This window comes from Scardinius erythrophthalmus (genome assembly GCF_964197995.2).
Source record: "Scardinius erythrophthalmus genome assembly, chromosome: 20".
In the NCBI taxonomy this organism is placed as follows: Eukaryota; Metazoa; Chordata; class Actinopteri; order Cypriniformes; family Leuciscidae; genus Scardinius; species Scardinius erythrophthalmus.
Genome location: NC_138240.1, coordinates 11,006,830 through 11,029,695, shown reverse-complemented (window position 1 = coordinate 11,029,695; position 22,866 = coordinate 11,006,830). Strand labels below are relative to the sequence as shown.

Below are 22,866 nucleotides of genomic sequence, written 5' to 3'. Positions count from 1 at the left end.
CTGTGAGAGCTCTGGCTTGGTTGTCACTCTACATTGCCAACATGAGCTCACAGCAATTACATCTAACTCAATCCAGCAGGCCTCTCTTATACCCTCTTTCCCCTTTTCAGTTTCCCCAATCCTCATTTCGCACATAAATATCTCTCTCTTTTCTCTTCCCATCCCTCTCTTCTCCTCCATTATACACTTCCTACATGCCTAATTTTGCTTTTAACTGTAGGAGCCCTTTATAAATGGGATCCATTACTGTCCTAATTATAAACACTCTGCCATTCACTCATCTTTTTAAAAACATTCCCACAGAACTTCAATTAGCCTCTTCAAAAACCCGCTTTCAAAATTCAGTTTACTAACCTGTCACCTTTCCCCACTGACAGTAAGCACAACCACTTTTCTTGAAATATGAAGTAACATTTGATTACTCTGGTGTTGGCATATGCATAATAGGCCTACACCAGTGGCATGATACAAACTTCTCATGTAGCCTATGTCTGGCAATGGAAAATGTTGCAGTAACTGTCAGAATAACTCATTTGATGTGAGAATTTGTACCAGACATGGACGTAGCAGACGGAAACCAGGTTTGCACCCGCCAGAGCTCTGAGCCAGCAGTCTGCTGCTTTGTGCTCTGAGTTTTTCTGTCAGCCAAATGAAAACATACTTTTTTTATCACCTTATCTAATGTCAAATATGGTTTTAAGGAGAACCTGCAGTTTTACAGGTCTTTAATAGGCTATACATTTCCGTCTATTGACCATACGTAAATAAGTCTTAATTTTTAGATTTCATTGCATGTGCACTTGCACCTTTTTTCACTTTTAAGTGCACTAGGCATACAAGATATGTTCACTGGCATCAGCTTCTGTTGCAAAATCCAGATGCTTAAACTGAATTTAGTAGGGTAAACGAATTCCACCAGGCAAACATTTTCTAAATGCTAACTGGCATTAAAAAATAATAACATTTTGATTTAAAAGACTCGCTCATTTTATACGCTGTTCTTTCACTTTTAAACACTAGGGGCCGCCATAATATTAAATGTAGGCTAATCGTTTTAAACAGCGCAACGAAATGCAGAAGTGAAGTCGAATGTCCCTCGAGAAAAGAAAAAAATCCCTTCTTCAGGTGGGCTACTTTTAAAAGATTTCTTTCAAAAACTAAATAAGCCCGTCTAAGAATAGCCATAAACTATTGTAATCGCGTTTCGCGCCCAAATGCCATATTTGATAGGCTACAGTTATTATAGCTACAAACAATACAATTTACTGCTTGCTATTCGCCAAAAATGAAATTATTTAGAACGTCAGAAGAAAATCTGAAAGCCGTTTGATTGGGATTCCAGAGCGTGCAGGGAGCAGCAGGTGTCAGCTGTAGTGAATTCGATCATGATCACATGAACTCTCAGAAGTGTTGGATACACACGACGAGACGCGAATGGAATGAGATCGAGCACCCGATCCCGATGATGGAATTAAATGAGCAATGAGGAAAGAATGGGGGAAAGGGGAAATAAAGCGCTCTGGACAACATCGTTTCAAAAGCAAAAAAAAAAAAAAAATAAACAATTATATATTCTTTAATGTTTCACTTTTGTATAGGCTAGCCTACATAATAGGCATATTAGCTGCCTAGGCCATATAGCTATGGGTTGGGTTATGCGGTAGAAAATATCATTTTGACCTGATATTGAATCAAAGGTGTGTGTATATGACTAACTTCATATCTCATCCTTAAGCTCCTCACTGATCTGTCCTGGTGATGGTGAAGAAGGGTGTGAAAATCTGGAGGAGGCAACCCACTTTCTCAAAGGTGACCAGTCTAAACCTCTCCACCTCTCTCTACTCCTCCTTACCCACCCTCTCTCTGTCTTTCAGCCTCTCATTCACTCACATACAGTCGGCTACCCCGCTCAGGTTGTGACAGCGGTGCATGTCCATCAGGCAGAGATGCCGGCTGAGGGATTCATGATTGTAGCTGTGATTTGCGCTCTGATGGCGCAAAACTGCCGTGGGGAACTTGTGGCTCACGTGCAGGACCTTAATCCCGTGCCCGAATCCTCCCTGCTTAAACCCAAAGTCATAATCACGATTTTGGCTCGGAACTCGGCGCACAGTCTGCCGTATTACTTGGGCTGCATCGACCGCCTGGACTACCCGAAGGACCGGATTGCGATATGGTGAGAATCTGTTATGGAGTGCTGCTGTTGAGGACGGGTAATGTGTGTGTGTGTGTGTGAGAGAGATGAGATGGTTTGCTTTTGCAGCAAGTGTGATGGTTGAAAACTGAGAAGGTCTTGTACATAGTGGAGTTATTGTGGAGCGCGCGCAGGCAGGTAAGGTTAGGTTAATGAAAACCTTCTGGCAGATAGAGGAACAGAGACGCCGCTGTCTGCGTGAGCAGACCTGTAAAAGCGGTTTACTACACTGTCACGCGTGTGAGCAAGGATTTAATTACATGTTAAACGAAGATGAAAGACATTTTGCTGATTAGGCAACATGTCCTATATCGGTTCTCTTTATAGCCTAGTCGAGTGCAAATTTTTAAAATTACGTTTTAAGAGAACTTCTGTCAGCATAATTTTTGCAATAGTTTACTTTCGTAGAGAGCAAACCTATCGTAGTAGGCCTACGTGAACAATCTGAACATCTATGCGTTTGCGACATAGGCTACTTGTAATATGGGAATGCTAATAATCAATAAATAAAATCTGAAAAGTAGGCTAATGGCAGTATTGCTACTAGCCTACTTATGTTTTGTAACTTTCGAAACATAAATCACTCGAATTGTTTGCTGTGAACTTCAATTTAGCGACTTCTTTTAGCGTGTAGGCATATATATTTATTTGCACTGACAACTTTTGTAAAAACTCTTTATCTCTCTCTCAGAGAGAGAGAGAGAGAGAGATTATAGCCTATATATTCCCCATATTGTGATGTAGATCAGAGTGAAAAAAAAAAAGAAAAGAAAAAAAAATGTTGCCTGGGGATTTCATTCTATGCATTAGTTGTTGACTGGAGCTTGATGTGTTGGTGTTGCATTCAAAAGTGAATGCAGATTTAATGCAAGCTTGTAAAAAATCTGCATATGTCACCAGAAAGAAGCCTGTCGAATTCACCATAAGGTCCAGTTGTGACATTTTGATTAACATTATAAAAAAAAAAAAATCATGAATACATTGTTCACAGTAAGATAAATAACATGCATTTAGAAAATATATAAGGTGAATTTTCATTTCATGACAACGTAAAATTAATTGGCTGTCTCTGGATTATATGCGCACTATCAGGAAGACCTTCAGAAGTTTACTGAACAAACGGAGCAGTCAAATGACAGGCTGAAAGTCTCACTGCTTTGCGAAAGAATGCTGGGAATTAGGGGGAAGAAAGGATGGAGAGAGAGAGAGGAAAGGGCAGGGGAGGGGCACTGTTACACAGGGGCACCATGAGTGGCCTAACAATTCACATTCCATCCCTATTGACCATGTGCAGAGGTCACCCACTATGACACCTCTCTCTAACTTTCTCTTCTCTGATTTGTTATGGAAGTACCTCAGAGACGATATAAGGTGAAGGAGACATGTTTACGCCAGAATTTTTATGTGCATTAACTCGGCTAGCCTGAAAAATACTGTTATAGCATGATTTGAACAGAATAAGCGACATTTAAAGGGTAAGTTCGGTATTTTACACTTAAAGCCCTGTTTACAGATCGTTTCTGATGAAATAGAACGGTTAAGATTAAAATTTGGACACATGCTGCTGTCCCGAGAATTTTAGGTTTCTTTCACTTTCCCCAAAACCTCTAGAATGGGTGTATAGGTGCACTCGAACACTCCTTCATAAAACGCATTAAACTTTCGTTTACAAAGACGTGAAACTCACCGAGTGGTCAGGGGTGTCCACTGATATGCTCACACAAAAATCGCTGCAAAAGATGCTTTCCAACAGGTTTTATCATAGTTTTTGTCCAACTCCATTGACTTGTATTGAATGTGCAGTGTGAGGTACGGTATTACTCCGCCGCTTCTTCTTCTACTTCTTCTGTGTATTCAATGAAATGCCAGCGGTTTGCTTGCAATTGGCAAAGGTGCATTATCGCCACCAACTGGGCTGGAGTGTCTATTATTCAAGCTCTCAACGGAAGAATCTACGGGTGTGAGACGTTTGGAAAAATAGATCCACAGTTTTACAACGAATGGTAAAACACCTGTTGGAAAGCATCTTTTGCAGCGATTTTTGTGTGAGCATATCAGTGGACACCCCTGACCACTCGGTGAGTTTCACGTCTTTGTAAACGAAAGTTTAATGCGTTTTATGAAGGAGTGTTCGAGTGCACCTATACACCCATTCTAGAGGTTTTGGGGAAAGCGAAAGAAACCTAAAATGCTCGGGACAGCAGCATGTGTCCAAATTTTAATCTTAACCGTTCTATTTCATCAGAAACGATCTGTAAACAGTGCTCTAAGTGTAAAATACCGAACTTACCCTTTAAGTATTTTTCTGTTCAAGTAAATAAATGCTGTACTTGTATACCTAAGGTATCCAAGATGGCCACCAAGTGTGCCATTAAATGAAAATTCACTGGATATATTGGTTATATGCAAGTTATTGATCTTACTGTGAACAGTTCACTGCATGTTTAATCAATATACCATAATTTGGACTTCTACTGAAATAACAGACTTCTCTCTGCTGATGTATGCAGGACTTCTCCAATCAATTTGTTCACTTAAACCCCATCCCTTTATTACAAGCTCACATTGAGATCTGCCTCCATCCAATCAACAACCAATGAGTAGACCCAAATCCCCGCCTTTCATTTTTTTCTTTTTCAATAATCCGTTTCACTTGGATGTACTTCGCAATATTGAAGAAAAGATCTGTCGCCACTTCTGTTACATCACAAATTTAAAGGGACCTTGATTACAGTGAAAGTTTCTGCAATAGACTGCTTTAGCATGAGCAAAGCTACTGTAATGCTGAAGAGAAGTGTGAGCGCAAACATGGGAGATCGAGAGGGCAATCTCATCTGACACTGTCCTGATTAATGACTCTGACAGTCTTAAGTAATAAAGAGGGAAGTTTTAAAGAGTGTGAATCCAGCATCATGTTCCCCAGAGGCAAAGTGAAACGGTGTTCAAGCTAATGCTGCTAACACAGCTTTTGACCTAAGTTAGACATGACTGATCAAGTTACAGTCAGATTTATTAAACACAGACTTGTTTATGAGAGCTGACTGATCTTTTGTGCCTGTCTACTTGTCTTATCGGCATGATATGATTTTCTTGACAACTATGCAAGAAGTTTCCCTTTGGACTCAGGTGTTCGTTCTAGCAGTTATGATGCTGTTGTTGAGGAATGCCGGGCATTTTGGCAAGTTAAATTAACAAAGCATGGTGAATAAAACAAAGCAGTTGAGAAAAGGATAGGGATATGTTGGGTACTGAGCTGAAGGAAATCTGTAAATGATTGTTTGCATGAGCGTTGCTGTAATCAAAACCCTGGCACAGTATCAGTTCAGTGGGGTCTAAAGCCTAACTTGAACTTTTCTTTCAACATGTTCTTTTCAACATGTCCAGAACCAGTTTTTGCTCTTTCCAACAATAGTAGCGTCCATTTAGTTGTCCATCCCATACACTCAAACCTCAGAAGGCCTCAAGGGGTTCAAGAGTAGAGGAACAATAGTGCACAAAAGTCCAGACGGCAGGACGATTGCTGGCTTTAGTCACGGCTGTCTAGAGTCGAGCTGGAGCAGTAGTTTATTGGTGTGCAGTGTGTTGAGTTAGGGCACGTGACCAAATAATCTGTTATGTAAAAATGTAATGGTTAAAAAAGCCATGTAATATCATAAGAGACTGTGTCAGGACTGAAGAAATTAGTCATTTAACTTAGTTGGAAAGCCCTTGGTCGAATAGTTTGTACATTACATTCTAGACCCAAAAAGAACTGTAATAATAATACATTCTCAAAATGTAATTTCGTCCTGTGATGCAAAGCTGAATTTTTTAACAGACATTACTCCAATCTGCAGTGTCACATGATCCTTCAGAAATCATTCTAATGTGCTGATTTGCTGCTCAAGAAACATTTCTGATTATTATTAATGTTGAAAACAGTTGTGCTGCTTTCTTTTTGATGTAGCCTAGTATGTAAGTTCAAAAGAAAAGCATTAATTTGAAATATAAGTCTTTTGTAACATTAAATGTCTAACAATCTCTTTTGATTTGATCAAATGCGTCCTTGCTGAACAAAAGATTACTTCTTTGAAAAAGTTGTACTGACCCCAAATTTTTGAATGGTAGTGTATATGTATACATATGTATACATATAGGCTAATAGTTCATCATAATATAAATGTCGCATCATTTTCATTGTGTCACTTTCTTGCAACTCTGGAGTGATTAGTCACATGGCTCAGTTTATTTACTCAAAATGTTCTGTGGTCCAATGCAGCTGCTATTGAGATATTTGGGAATGCTTATGCATAGCTCTCCCCAGACATAATAATAGACTTTCTTGGGTCTGACAATCTAATAGTCTTTTGTCACAAATGGCACACTTACCTTAAGAACTGATGACAAAAGACAGGCATGCGAGCAGCTCTGCAGGGACATATTTTAGTGAATAGCGAGGTATTTCATGAGGTTTGTGTTGCTGTCTGCTGGATTCATCCTTCTGGTAAACCCGCTGGGATTATGTCTACACAGCAAGCAATCAATCTATATGTCACCGTCTCACTGTTTCAATCTTTTTCTCTAATTTGTTTTCACTGTCTCTTGCTCTTGTTCACATAGATTTTCACAGTGTAGCTGATGTGTTTATATTCTCAGGAAGGTGGAGGGAGAGTCTCTGAGTCTATGTTAATGTTTGATGAACTCTGTCAGTGCGTCAGGTGAGACTGTGGGAATCTCTCCATCTCTAGGCTAGTCTATGATCCTACTGTATAGTATGTGCTTTGCAAAACATTTTTGTCTTTACCGATGTGTGCTTGTTTTGTGTGATTTCCTTCTGAAAGATTTACAATTAATTTGACTCTTTGTTGCTTTTATCAGATTTGTAACTCCAAAACAGACGTATAAGAGAACAATGAGGCATTGAAAAGTTCATAAAACTATAATGATGTGGATGGATCTGCTATACAATCTCTGAGCCTGTAGTTTGCAGCTGTATCGAATTAAATATATTGGTACTTTTAATGTGAATGTGATTATGTACTTGTAAAAAATGTGTTTTGTTAAATGTCATGAAGCTGGTACTTGGCATAAAGTGCTGGTTTCCGCAGGGATGAACTGTCATCATACTCTATAGTTGTGTTTGTGTGTGACATGGCAGAGCTGTGTTGACAGAGGATGGCTGGAGGAATTTGAGTACAGCAGAGTTTTCACGAGCCCTTTTGCCCCCTCCTCAATCTACAGAGCCAGTGAGCCACGTCAGCCCATGCATGGGGGCAGAGCCACTGCAAAGCAAACACACACATGCACACGTTTTTGTCTATTATCAGGATTTTCATAGACATAATAATTTTATACCGTACTACAAACTTTACCTACCCCTTACAAAAACATTTCACATTTTTTCATAAAAAACAAAAACATAATTTAGTGTGATTTATAAGCTGTTTTCCTCATGGGGACCAAAAAAAAGGTCCCCACAAGGACAAGGATTTTGGATATTGCCATCGTTTGGCTATATATATATATGTACAGATATCTGTGTCTGGCTGTGTTTTAACTAATGGACATTTTCATTGATATTTACAAAGCAGCAAACTGTCCAATTTTTGTTGTAACTTCAGGGATAGTTCACCTACTGTAAAAATTAAAATCATTTTCTAATCTTCATGTTGTTCCAAAATTGTATGCATCTGTTGAACACAAAATAAGTTTAAAGCTAAATGTCTGTTCACTGAAAGTCAGTGGTCCTTGGACCCCATCTGCTTGTATTGTATAGACAAAAACAGTTCTTCAAAATATATTGTGTTTTGCAGAAGAGAATAAGTCCTACAGTTTTGGAACGACATGAGGGTGAGTAAATAATGACTTAAAACATTTGCATGAACCATCCTTTAAATTTATGAGTGTGGTGGGTCGCATAAGCACAGGTGATGTTATAAAATCATCAGAGCATCTAAAAGAAAATCAGCGCTGATATAGAAAAGATACTTGTGTAATGTATTATTCAAGACTGTTCTCTGTCATTATTTACACACATGCTCATAATACAGCAGACACTGTCATTGTTATAGTTGAAACAGGTAATTGACCTAGTAGGAAGATTTTTACTGTCTTGTCTGAGCACGTTTAGATTAACGTTTCGTTTTTATCTATCTATGTGTCTATCCAATTCAGGATTTTTTTTGCATGTAATCTAATCTTTTTTTCTGTTTATCTGTGATGGCTGTACTGTACAGGTGGAAAGAGCATAAGATGTGCGTGTATGGAGGTGAGTAGCATGTGGTGTCCAGATGCTGTCAATAATAAGGTCATATGGAGGAGAAACAGAGAGACAAAAAGAGAGAGTGAGCCTCGAGCAGTCAGATAATGAGCTGGAGATTTACAATAAACTTCAAAAAGGTTTTTATAAGCACAGTCCTGCTTCTTCCAAGCACAGCAGGAGCGCATGCATACATACAAATCTAGAGTTAAATATCCTGCCATGCACACACACGCAGCCCTAAACACTTTTCATCTCCTTTATCATGAGGTCCACTTACAGAATAGTGCAAGTGAAATAACTTTCAGTAGTAAAAGGTGTTTAACAGTGAAATAACTACAGTGAGTACTTGCTGCTTGGACTGAGGATTTATGTCCCAAACATTTAAAAAAAGAAAGAATATAAATCAATACACAGATAGGGGAAAGTACCTAAATAGTTGCACCTGGACCATATTCAGAAAATGAAGTGTATGTAACGTGGTCAGTGTCAGATGTCTGTTGTGGCCCTTGGGTGTGGAAATTTGTTAGAGATCGAAAGGTGAGAGTGAAAGGTGAGGAGAATGTGTCTGCCCGGATATATAACTGATCGAACCTTCAGAAACCAGAAGTTTGAGTCATTCATAGGCTGGCAGGTTTGAATTCTTCAGGCTGTTTGCTTGTCCGGTCATGAATATGAATGTTGACTCCTGCAGCCAGAGCTAAAAGACTTCAAACAGGCAGAAATTCACTGACTTGAAAATTGGCTTAATTTTTCATTATACATTGTTCTTTTGATTTAGAGAAATATGATCCAGATATTTTCTTTACTCATCATATACAGACATAATGCAAGCATATAGTGATATGGCATAAAGTCATGCAGAAATCTTAAATCTCCATACCCACCAGAGATTGTGTGTATACTTGCACACTTCGGCATGTGTATAGTTTTCTTTGTCATGTATCAACATAACCCAAAATGCATTGTTTGGGTCTCGCCCTAGGAGGGTTGGAGAGCACATGTGAAATCATTAGCCATTAAAGAGGCATTTACAGAGATGCAGTGTCCATTTATTCCAGATGTTTATATCGTTTGCAGCAGTGTGATGGAATCACAATTATATAAACCTCATATAAATGCTAGAATGAACAGAGAACTGATGAACATAAGAATGAAAAATTGCATGCAAAGAAAAGCTAACACACGTGTATTTATCCTCATTTAACAACATGCACATGCATTGCTTTTCTGCTTCATTGTTTGTTCTGATTTTGAAGGATTTTTCACAGATGTTCTGGAAAAATTGCAGCTTGAAGGGCTGTTTTCCTTTAAAAACAACTGTGGCACACTTACATTCGCTGAAGTCATCAGAAAAGCAGTGCGTGTCTGAAACCAGTGATCTTTTTGACACGGCATTACCTGTCATTACCTGTGTGTCAGGTGTTTCGAACCAGTGATAAAGAACCAGACTGCTTATCAAGCTCAGTGCTGTCTGTTCCCCCTGCTGTCATTCACTCATAAAAACTTGGACACCCATAAAGCATACTTAAAACACACATACAACAACTTGGCCTGTATTTTTGGAACTCTTTGTCAGGATATGTTGTTAAGAGCGAGACTGTCTTGACTGAGTTATTGTCTATGTTTGTGTGAGTGACAAAATAGCAGTTGTGGTGCTAGTATGCACACACTGCATGCACTGTTATCTGTTTGTGGGTGGTGTATGTGAATTTGCAGGTTTACACTAGTATTATTCACTGCAGATGTTCGTGGCAGACATAGGCGTAGATTTGGGAGGCGGCTGTGGTAAAAATATATGTACAGGGTCTGCGAGTAAAAACCAGTGTTGGCGAGTATGAAACCGTGGCAATCACCAGTTGGCGGGTAACATTTTTATGAATTCTAACAATGGAGAACATGAACGTGAACAAACGTGAACGTGACAGTTGACGGGCCAGTGCTGCATCGTCACGAACGCTTAAGCCTTGCCGATTTAAATATTCAAATGCAAGAAGATGCGAAATGGAGCTCAATTCGTTACTCGCAGTGAGTGATACTGAATTGAACTTTCTTTCACGTCTTCTTGCACTTGAACAGACATATTCAAACAAAATTGTCAAAATGCCCTTCTTGGCAAGTATCCTAGTATAATCATAGTCAGTTGTCATTAGTGAATGTAAACAGTTGAGAAAGAAAATGCATTAGCTCTTAAAGTGACAGCAGCCTAATATTCCTGTTGATATCTGTTTTTTTAATGTTAATTAAACAACAAAAGACAAAGAAAAATCTTTTGTAACTTTAATAAGGATTACTCTGTTTCATGGCTGGTAAAAAAAATTCTATGGCTGGTAAATTTTCCATTGGCAGGTGTGGCAAAAAGTTAGTTTTAGTCCCTTTATATACATATATATTTTATTAATATTTTTGTGTTGTTAAAAATATCCAAACATACTTTTATTTATTTTATTTAATTTACCGGCGAATAGAATAGATTAATAGAACAGATAACACAGGATAGACGTTTTTCCTCAGATAATATATTTTGAATAGCCCATGTTTTGTCTTGTTTCACTGGCAAACAATTTTTATCACTTGTTTGACTAAACCTTAGTAAATTTAGCAAAGTTTATGCTTTAAATCAAGTAAACAGTGTAATTTTTAGTTTTTGTTTTGTTTTTTAGCTAAATGTAGGCCTGTATTGTGTAAAGGATGTATAATTTGTTCTGGAAGATGAGACAAAATGCTGATTAAGAACAGGCTGATTAATCATTTAACCTTTTTTTGTGCACTTTTACACATTAGGTGAAAAGAATACAGTTGAATTTGCCTCGTTGTCGTTGCTTCAGTTATCATCCTGCTACTACTCTAGAACAGCCTGCAATACTGTGTATAACAGTATAAATATGAATATAAACACCAGGTGGATTTTATTTCTGGTAAAGGTGGGGCGAGGAAATGTGCATGCGTGTGTGAATGTGACGACTGAGGTGATGTCAATATTTGTTGGTTCTTTCCCACACGGTTTTACTGCAGAGTCCCTGTGCAGTGGAGGTTTCCATTGGCACGGCCAAACAGCCCTGACTCAACTAAGGACACTGTGTGTTTGTTTACATGTGATTTCCACAACCCACAGTGTAGTAATACTGGGAAAACTTACTGTTATGTCACAGCGTTTGTATGTTTGGCGCTTTTAATGTAGTAGAAACATGAATTAGTTGGTCTATTTTGCATACATTTTGTTGCAAGTGATGGTATCTTGTTTTATCTTGTATCTCATCTTTTGCATGCTTAAATCTGCACTTTATCTCTGAGTTGCCAGCAACATATTTAAGTTTGCTATGCTAGGCTCTTGAAATGCTAATATGAAACTTAGACAATACATCTTTTACCTCTCACAAGCGGTTGTCAAGTGCCTCACTTCCTTGCAAGCCCATAACCGCTCCTGAGGAATTTATCAGCTCTGGGAATACAGCGCTAGCTGCTAGCTAGCACTGTCAAATAGCAATTTTGACATCTTCATGTGAATTTTAATAGTCTTATCAAGCTCTGCCACAAGTCTTTGAGTCTAGAAGAAGGAAATACTAACACATGGTTCACTGTTTCACCCTAGCCTGAGGGAAGCATCTCTCTTTCACTGCTCCTGATGAGCAGCGGTGTTTGGAGATTGTCTTGTTTATGTTAAAATGAAATAAACTCGCCTTTGTCGTTTCTTGAAGGGCTGCAACGGACCATAATGTGGACAACACCACAGCCATCCTGAGAGAATGGCTGAAGAACAGGCAGAGCAGATATCATTACGTGGAGTGGAGACCCATGGATGAGCCACGGTTGGTTAAAAACATCTTGTTTCAGAACAGATGGTTTCAAAGTCAATTAGCACTAATGGCTGTTTATGTCGGGAATTTGCAACAGTCTACTAATCTCTTTTCCTTCTAAATCTAATGATTTCTAGAACAGGGATTAAATAATGAATTATCGACCTCTATGACCTTCTGCCATGGAACACAAATAGAAATGTTTTGAATAATTTCATATTATATTTATATGTTATATCATGTTATGTTATACTCATTTTAATGTACTTTAAGCTTCATAAGTATCATGACAGTGTTCCATATGACTTACGTTATATTCTAAGTCTTCAGAAATAATATTTTTGTGAGAAAAACTTAAAAATGTAAATTTTGTTAACTGACAATCTTGATACTGTGTTCATGAGAGTTCATAAGAAAAGTAACAACGTCTAATTTGTAAACGAGTTTCTCTTTTGAGTCAAATCTTTCTAATGAATCAGTTCACGAAACCTAGTCAGAATGATTCTTTCTTAGCAATGCATGTATTTAGTTTTGACATTTACTCAGGTTGCTGAAGATACAAACTGAGAACTAAAACAAAATAATAAAAACTAAAAAGAACATAACATTACACAAAAGTACTGGTGTTGACAGTACTTTGCCACAGTGGTTAGTGCACTTGCTCCAGCACATTATGCCATGATGCTCATGCCGAGGATGTGAGTTTGAGTTTGTTTTCTTTTCCCAATCTTATCCCTATCATTTCTTGTTCTTTAAGGCCGAAAAAAATAGTAGTGCGGTAGATATCTGTAGAAGAAGATAAGATTAAGTTTGTTTATTATAGGAGTAGAAAGAGTTTTCAACCAATTAAACAGAGTTTTATTAAATTTTATTTTAAGAAAAAGTGTATGCATCTTCTTTTCTGATGTAAGGTCATACACGGATGAGTGGGGGCCGAAACACTGGGCTCCGTCTCGTTTCAATCATCTGATGAAGCTCAGGCAGGCGGCACTGAAGACTGCACGAGAACGCTGGGCTGATTATATCTTGGTAAGATGCTGCCATTCTTGTAATAGTTGACTTATTTATGTTGCATCTGTTAGAACCATGTTAAATAAAACCACAAGTACTAATACTACAACTATATTCATCATATGCCACTCATGTTCCACAAATGACACAAATGATCTCTCTCTCTTTCTCTCAGTTTGTTGACAGTGATAACCTCCTGACCAACCCACGGGTGCTGGATCTCATGATGGCGGAGAATTTAACACTGGTGGCGCCTATGCTGGATTCCCGATCCCTCTACTCAAACTTCTGGTGTGGCATCACACCTCAGGTACAGCTCTGTCAGAAAACAGACAGGAGAAAGAAAGTCATACAGGTTTGGAATGACATGAGGGTGAATAAATGATGACAGAATTTTAATTTTTGGGTGAACTATCCCTATAAGGCAAGATTTCTTCAATAGTACACAGAATGCGTTCAAACTAATTTGTACATTCACAATGAAATCTAATTATGACCAGTACTTCAATAGTCTGGTTTCTCTGCCATCATCTCAGGGTTATTACAAGCGCACCCCAGACTACCAGCCTATCCGTGAGTGGAAGCGTTTGGGCTGTTTCTCAGTTCCCATGGTGCACTCCACCTTCCTGCTGGATCTGAGACGTAGCGCCACGCTGGACATGGCCTTCTACCCACCTCACCCAGACTACAGCTGGGCGTTTGATGACATCATGGTCTTTGCGTTCTCAGCACGACAAACTGGTGAGAGATCTCCACTGGGTTGTTTTAACAGCCGTCCATTAGAAATAACCTCTATTTATCTGACTTGTAATGTTTTATAACTTTCTATCAACTATAACAATGAACAAAAATAATGTCTAGCATTTATTAATCTGATAAATTATAAATATTTAAGTTAAATATTAAATAATAAAATGAAACACTATATTACTGCATTATGACCAAACAAATAGTATATTTGACATTACATGTATTCGTTTAGCACATATGATAATCACGTATCACAGAATAATATATATTAAGATTATATATAGATTAAGCCAGGATTAGGCCTCAATGAAGTTCAATTAGGGCAATTAAAGGAGAACTCCGGTCATTTTTTTGTACATTTGGAGTGCTGTCAATACAGAGAACAACGACAAAAATCGGTGTTGCCTACACCGTGTTATCCTCTTTTTAAAATTTGCACCCTGTTGACTTCAATGGGGCAAGTTTTAAACCTGCTTTTAGCCTCTTAACATCCTCTTAACAACATAGATGTGAAAGATATTAATAAAAATTATGTTTATTCAGCCAGAGCACATACCTGTATTTACATCCTGTTTTCGGTCGAAGTCCATAGTAATCGATTGTCGAGTTCACGCGCGTGATCATAGGTACTAAACCAATGCGCGTGAACTCGACAATCGATTACTATGGACTTCGACCGAAAACAGGATGTAAATACAGGTATGTGCTCTGGCTGAATAAACATAATTTTTATTAATATCTTTCACATCTACTGCAGTCAGATTGACCCGCGTTCACTCCGAAGGAATCACTCACATTGGCTGTGCACTTGTAATGACACATCAAGGATGTTAAGAGGCTAAAAGCAGGTTTAAAACTTGCCCCATTGAAGTCAACAGGGTGCAAATTTTAAAAAGAGGATAACACGGTGTAGGCAACACCGATTTTTGTCGTTGTTCTCTGTATTGACAGCACTCCAAATTTACAAAAAAATGAGCTCAATGTTAAAATTGACCGGAGTTCTCCTTTAAGTAGCTTTTATAATGTGCCTTAGAACAAAATATGACTGGTGTGCATCTTAAGACAAAACGATAGAACTGACATATTTCAAGATATGTCAGTGCAAGTTGCTTTCAGTTAAAACAGCTCAAACATGCATTTTAGTCTGGGACTAAACTTAAGCCTTGTCTGTGAAACCGGGGGGAAATGTTAAAAATGTGTTAGCGTATGTAGAAATTAACATTATGCAAGATTAATAAATGTTTCTGAAGTATTTTTCATTGTTAGTTCGTGGTAACCTAATGCATGAACTAATGTTAAAACATTGACCATTATTGCAAGTGTTTCCATTTTATTATTCAAGTGTATGAGCTGTTTTTGAAATGAGTGTTTTTAAGCACAGAATGTTTTCAGAGCAAACAGATCAAGGCAGTTAAAGTGGCGTTCCTCTGTTTTTGGGACCCAGAACAGACACGGATCAGAACACCACACATAATTCACAGCACCTCCAACTGTCCAGCTCCAGTATATGTTGGTTTGTGTTAGTGTAGCGTCAATGCCGGATAATCCTGTGGTTAATATAACCAGCTCCATCTGGGTGTTTTTATGGCCTCTTTGAGTGTTTGTGGATAATCAGGAAATAATGTGTGTAAGAGGGAGAGAGAGCATGCTGTGGAGTTACAGTAAATCCAGAGAACACACAGCTAACACAAAGTCGATAAATCAGAATTCCAAACTCACCCATGATTACAAACTGTAACAGCACACAAACACATGTAACACTCATGTTTCTAGTTGTATTGGGTGGGCTATACAGTGTTTGCGTGCAGATCATTTCCATGAAGTGTATGTATTATGCTGTTGTTTTTCTCTGTAGGTGTACAGATGTACTTGTGTAACAGAGAACATTACGGTTTTCTGCCTGTACCTCTGAAGGCCCAGCAAAGTGTAGAAGATGAGAAGGAGAGTTTCATACACACCATCACTGAGGCCATGAGTAAGTATTATATAATACTGATTACATATTAAAGAATGGATGTTCATATGTACTGACCACATACATTTGAACAGTAGTGTATCTATATATGCACTCTCACATGCATTTGTTTTTTTTGTCATGGAGGGGATTTTCCTTTGACTTCTTTTGTTTTTATGCTGAGCTTATGCTTTCTTTTCGTTGCCTTAACCCTAAACATAACACTCACTGAAACCTTTGTGAATTATTATGTTTTCATGACGACATTGAGTATATTTATAAAGATATTTTCTTCTTGGGGACCGTTGGCAAACACACACACAGCCATAATGGAGCACACCCATGGCCACTGCCCCTAATAAACCACCCTTTTTCCAGCACTTCATCTCTTTTACACTTTATATTTTCAACCTCCATTAATTGGAGGTTATATTTACATTTTGTTATGTTCCAATGTATAACTGTCAGATGTGCATTTAATCAGCGTCAAATGCCTTTTCTTACAGTCGATCATAACATAAAACCCTCCGAGTTCCTCTTCACTCCACCCAAACCCCAGGACAAGATGGGCTTTGATGAGGTGAGAGAGCAGAATCTCTGGAATGCCTTGCTTGACTGGACACTCATGATGGTTATCCTGCAGAGAAACTTCAGCTGATTTAAGCTTCTTTGAAGTGACATTTTCTTATTTTGTCCTGCTTCATTCCTCAGACTCTCTCATTCTCTCTTTTCCCCTCAGATCTTACTGATTAATCTGAAGCGGAGAATGGACCGAAGGGAACGGATGTTGAACACAATGGCGGTGCTGGGTGTTGAGGCTACGCTGGTTGATGCTGTAGATGGGAAGTAGGTCATCAAGGGGACGTTCTGTGGCATCACATTTATGATGTTTGGGTATTTTGAAATGTGGCAGAACAATTCAAGTGAAAGTGCTTCAGATTTTGTTGATCTTACCTTCTGTACTTTCTCAGGTCACTGAATACATCTCAGCTTCAGGCTCTAGGTATAGAGATGATCCCGGAATATAAAGATCCGTACTCCGGTAGGGTTCTTACACGCGGAGAGATTGGCTGCTTCCTCAGCCACCACTTCACCTGGAAACAGGTAAACACACACTCATATATAAACAAATATGTGGCACTTTCAAAAAACAGGGTACAGAATATGGTCCAAATTAAAAAAAATTGTTTTGTTCAGTAAACATGTAGTGGAAGGTGTCCTTAAAGTCCCCCTGTAGTCAATCATTTTATCCCTTAAAACTCACATTTGATCACCAAAATGACACATTTAAATGTTTTTTCCTTTTAAAAAAAAGATTCTTCATGCCTTAAAATAGCTTGAATGATCCTCTACTACACCCTTGCCTCATTTTGTATACGAGATTCTATGAATATGCAAATTAGCCCCGCCTCCACTCACTCGCACCAGCTCAGAGATCCACTCGTTGACGATCACACATTGACATGATTGGTTACAAGGTAGTTTGTGATGTCAGAAACTGATTTCAAATTGTATTTTTGAGACTGTCTTTGATTCACTGCAGTTTTAAGGAGAAAGTACTCAGCAATGGTCTTGACTTTTTAATTTGCACATGGTTTGACTTAAAGCATAGACATATAAACAATATTAAAAGCTTGATTTTCACCACCACAGGGGGACTTTAAGCAAATGCTGATTGTCAACATCAGGATGTCAAACTAAATATCATTAGATTACAGTGACTTTATTTTCTTTTAATTTTATATAAAGTTTGCGTTTTTTTTTTTTGTGCATAATTTGGGATGCGTCTAAATGGAATTTTAAACTCTGCTTTGTGTGTTTTTTTTCTTGTTTTTTTTAGCGTAACATCAAATAAATATCAAAATTAGATACATGAAAATGTAAATAGGAAACCATAAATTAAAGAATAATATTGGTTTAATACATTTTTTATTCTTATAACTTATGTAAAAGAGTTGAATGGTTGAACTTGACATTCTTTCAAGGCTAAGATTTGTATAAAAAATTTATATATTTTTTTATGTTAGATGATTTTTTTCTTCATTAGGTTTAACACATCTAATAATTATCACAACAAAACATGGAATTTGTGCCTCTACTGCTTGGATTTGGACACGAACTCCAGTGTCCCTGTGTCTTTGTTTTGCCTTTAATGGCATCTTTTAAGATTATGTCTGTTTTTAACATAAACCAAATTTATTAATATAGTATAACTGTACAGTTAATCTCAGCTGGACAAGCAACACTCCAGTAAATGTTACCATTTGCTGAAACAATCATTTCAAAAGACAGCGTGTTTTCTGTTTAGTCCCAGTAGTTTACAGGTGCACAATGTGTGTAATAGGTGGTGGAGAGGGGTCTGCAACATGTGCTGGTGTTGGAGGATGACGTGAGGTTTGAGCCTCGGTTTAAGAGGAGGTTACAGACCATCATGGAGGATGTTGAAAAAGCTCAGCTGAACTGGGACCTCATGTAAGAATAACACCAGCTGATAACAAGCACGTGATAACATCTTTTCACCGCTCACAAAAACATCTTTCTACGTCTCTCTCTTTCTTCGTCTTTCTCCATAGATATGTGGGCCGTAAGCGGATGCAAGTAGCTCAGCCGGAGGTGTCTGTAGAGAGTGTGAATAACTTGGTGAAGGCCGATTACTCGTACTGGACTCTAGGTTACGCTCTTTCACAGCAGGGGGCCAAGAAACTCCTCGCTGCTCAGCCACTTGGCAAGATGCTCCCTGTAGACGAGTTCCTGCCAGTCATGTTCAACAAACACCCTAAGTGAGTTGGATGGATGGATGGATGGATGGATGGATGGATGGGTGGATGGGTGGATGCTTATTCCTAAATGACAACGATTCAGCTATGTCTATTAAACCTTTGAAAAGTACGATCACATCTGACCCATAGAGCAGTTGTCATGTATAGGTATAAAACAGCTTCACAAACAGTCTTTTCAACCACATAAGAATCACTATTTCTGTCACAGTAATTAAAATTGTTCACAGAAGTACTGAGATAAAAGTTAATAGTTCAGATATAAACACTGGTGTCTACATTAGCGATCAAAATAGAGTAAATGGCCTTGACACTTCAAATAAAGATTGTATCAATTACATTGTTACATCAGTAGGTGGCGACAAGTGACTGAAAATGTATTTACAATTGAATCATTCATTCAAGAGATTCATTTAAAAACGCTAATTCATCCAGTAATGAAACAAGTGAAGTCTTTATGAGTGAGTCACTGAATCATTCATTTAACTGTTTTCAAAAATTATTAATTAATTTTGTGATTCTCAATTTATCCCGAATCGTGCAGCTATAGATAGATAGATAGGTAGATAGATTGATTTTTTTGCAGCGGTTACACACAGGTACACACTGAGGCTGTATTGCTGAGTGGCACAGACACAGTGCTAGATTGTTCAGAGTGAGAAAATAAGTATGGTGTCCCTGCTGGGTCACACAATGACTGCCTTTCTACCTCATTTCCTCTAGTGGGAGAACTGCTCAGCACTGGTTGTGCCCCCATATGTGTCGTCTTTACTGGCCCTTCTCTTTCTCTCCTTCAGCACCCTGCGGTCCTTCTCCCCTGTTGTCTAGCATTCTCTGGCTTCCCCTGTCTTTCTCCCTGCTCTTTCTTTGAGGAATTTTGGGAAGGGCCACTTCTTCCTGTTGCCCCATATTAGAGGGACAAAATTCCCATTGATAGCTGAGTTTGGGGGAAGGGCCATTGGTATAAGACAGATGGATTACTGTATAAATATACTCCACTTTCTGTGTGTTTTGGTGTGTGTGTGTGTGAGAGAGAGAGAGAGAGAGAGAGAGAGAGAGAGAGAGATAAAGACTCATTGTGTACCCCAAGTGTGTGAATTTACTCTTGTTTATAAGCGTAAAGTGTAGTAAAAAATGCAATGTTTTCATGTCCTATTGAGATTATCTAGCATAGCCATCATATAATCACAGAATCATTACTAAATATAATATAAAATATATACATTATGTAAATATTAATTGTAACATTATATACTCAACCATTCAAAGGTTTGGGGTTCAATGGTTAAATTTTTTTTAAAAGAAATTAATACTTGTGTTTCTTTTGAACTTTTGTTTAAAATATATCACAGTTTCCAAAAAATAAAAAATTAAACAGCACAACTGTTGTCAACATTGATAATAATAAGAAATGTTCCTTGAGCATGAGATCAGCATAGAATGATTTCTGAAGGATCATGTGACACTGACTGGAGTAATGATGCTGAAAATTCAGCTTTGCCATTACAGGAATAAATTACATTTTAAAATGCAAAACAGTTATTTTTATATAAATAGAAAACAGTTATTTTAAATTGTAATACTTTTTCACAATATTACTGTTAATGTATTGTTGTTTAAATAAATGCCACCTTGGTGAGCAGAAGAAACATCTTTAAAAAACCTTACCAACCCCAAACTTTTGAACAGTCTATAAATCACATAAAAAAACCGATATGAATAATTTATCCACTGAATTTTTTTTCTTTCTTCCTGTTTGTAATTTTTCCCATGCCCTTGCTTTTCTTCCCTCCTCATCTTTGCTCTCTCTCTCTCTCTCTCTCTCTCTCTCTCTCTCTCTCTCTCTCTCTCTCTCTCTCTCTCTCTCTCTCTCTCTCTCTCTCTCTCTCTCTCTCTCTCTCTCTCTCTCTCTCTCTCTCTCTCTCTCTCTCTCTCTCTCTCTCTCTCTCTCTCTCTCTCTCTCTCTCTCTCTCTCTCTCTCTCTCTCTCTCTCTCTCTCTCTCTCTCTCTCTCTCTCTCTCTCTCTCTCTCTCTCTCTCTCTCTCTCTCTCTCTCTCTCTCTCTCTCTCTCTCTCTCTCTCTCTCTCTCTCTCTCTCTCTCAGTGAGGCATACATGTCTCACTTTGATTCCAGGGATCTTCATGCTTTCTCTGTTGAGCCATTGCTGTTGTACCCAACACACTATACGGGCGAGCCGGGTTACTTCAGCGACACTGAGACGTCCACTATTTGGGATGACGAGGCTGTCAACACAGACTGGGACAGACAGTATGCCCAAAAAACTACCCAGCAGGCACAAATTCGCTCCGTCGCCCAGAACAGTGTCACCGGGGACACACCACCGCCTGCGTCCCGAGCCTCACGAGACGAACTCTGAGTTCTCTATGTTTTCTCGAACTACACAACTGAATGACAAAACACACTGACTCATTGACAGCTCACTCCTCAATGTCCAGCAGTCCCCTCCTCCTTGGCGACACATCAGCCAATAGCATGACAGCTGGCTGGGATGCTCGAACACCATTGGCTGGCTGATTGATTTTGCACAAAGACACACAAGCTCTTTTTGTTTCCACTTTATTTATTTCATCATGCCTTCCAGAGATATTGAGGGCCCAAACTGTCCCTGATGGACACTTCAAAGTGTTTGAAGGATGAGAACACTGCGGAAGGACTCAGAGAAACCCAGACATATGATAGTTAGATTTGGTTTTGTTAGTCAATGAACAAGACAGATGAATCTTTATTTTAAAGTTGTTGTTTTTTTATATTGTAATATACAGATACAGTTTATGCGCAGTTTAATAAAAGAATCGTATGCCTGTCCACATTCTACTGTATATTATTAGGAAAGAAATAATATTTTAAGTTGTTGTGTTTTAATAGAATCACCAAATCACTTTTTAATGTCATTCATGTGTCAAGTATATTTTAGAGCCAAAAATTAAGAGCATTGGTTACATACTTTTGTTTGGAAGTTGTTCATATCTGCAGTTTTCACATGTTTTTAAGTTGTACTGTATTTAAAACCCTGTTAAAAACATGTTAAATTGCCATAGAAGAAGAACATACTCCATGTGACACATCATTGAAGACACACACTGGTCATTAAGTATGTGAATTAATGAATGAGAACAGCTGTACAAAATCTATTTCAAAGCGTGTGTGAGACAAGTGGTGCTTTTGTGTTATTGTTAACATCCTATTGTCACTAAGTCCTTCCAGAATATTCCTGGAGGCTCAAAAATATACATATTCCATCTATCTTAAAAGAGTGTATGATTCAACTGGGCATTATGTCATGTATAATAATTAGAAATAGCTCTCATTTTTCCAGACACACTTGTATTTTTCCACCCAGCAGGCTGGCTCCTGTTCTCTGACTGTCTATTTCATTCCCTTCTTTGAAGATGTCATGGTGCTGGTGGTGGGCTGATTCAATAAAACTGACCGATCAATACTATAATGCATCTAATGATGTCCAGGAAAGCCTCAGATTCATTTTGATATATCAGCAACCTTTTTGTGCTTGGTTAGTTAACTGTCGTCTTGAATAACATGTACTTCCAACAGCCTCAGGCTGTTTCTCTGCTAAACTCTCATAGATGTGTTTGAAACCTCCATTCAGTGTAAAAGGGTTGAGTTCTTACTTGGGTTATTGTTAAAATGGGCGGCTCCTGCATTTGGCTACCAAAACATGGCACATTCTGAAAACATTGACCATAAATAAGCTTGCCATTTCAGAATGTGACGCCAATTTTATTTGTTCAGTGAGTAAATAAGAGATGTTTATTCATAGCAGCTCACAGTTTTGCCAGTGCTAAAATGTCAAGTCTGTGCCATCAATGCAATTAGTTTAACATAGGCTACATTTAGTTCACTTGACATTATTGTGATAGAATAAAGAGTGGGAAACCCTTTTGTTTTTACAAATCAGAATTGGAATCATAGCATGACACAAATATGTAGTAGCTTACAGTAGATGTCTTGCTATATTATTTCGGTAATGTAGGCTACTCTATGGTGTGCATTAAACGCTCAACGCAATCTGTTTCATGAGTGACAAAATGCTGTTTGGTAGTTCCTTCGTGCTGTAATATTAGGAGACCCTGCCATCTGCTGGAGCTTAGTGGTATTGCAGTTTG

The 22,866-nt window shown here is 38.2% G+C and overlaps 1 protein-coding gene across 1 annotated transcript; it reads left to right on the top strand.

The window, feature by feature from the left end:
* Window positions 1-1,735: 1,735 nt before the first annotated feature.
* colgalt2b (collagen beta(1-O)galactosyltransferase 2b) lies at window positions 1,736-22,204 on the top strand. The gene is made up of 13 exons (XM_081348157.1): window positions 1,736-1,809; window positions 1,875-2,176; window positions 12,131-12,241; window positions 13,141-13,258; window positions 13,416-13,550; window positions 13,777-13,981; window positions 15,846-15,965; window positions 16,451-16,524; window positions 16,684-16,790; window positions 16,916-17,048; window positions 18,289-18,416; window positions 18,518-18,724; window positions 20,825-22,204. The coding sequence occupies exons 1-13, from the start codon at window positions 1,759-1,761 to the stop codon at window positions 21,096-21,098; spliced, it is 1,965 nt and encodes a 654-aa protein (XP_081204283.1). The 5' UTR covers window positions 1,736-1,758; the 3' UTR covers window positions 21,099-22,204.
* Window positions 22,205-22,866: the final 662 nt, after the last annotated feature.

Excerpts from the sequence above, each read along its gene's own strand:
- colgalt2b (XM_081348157.1), top strand. The coding sequence starts at position 1,759 with ATGGTGAAGAAGGGTGTGAAAATCTGGAGGAGGCAACCCACTTTCTCA. Across the intron at positions 16,791-16,915 it reads GTTGATGCTGTAGATGGGAA|GTCACTGAATACATCTCAGC; the intron begins GTAGGTCATCAA and ends GTACTTTCTCAG. Across the intron at positions 17,049-18,288 it reads ACCACTTCACCTGGAAACAG|GTGGTGGAGAGGGGTCTGCA; the intron begins GTAAACACACAC and ends TGTGTGTAATAG.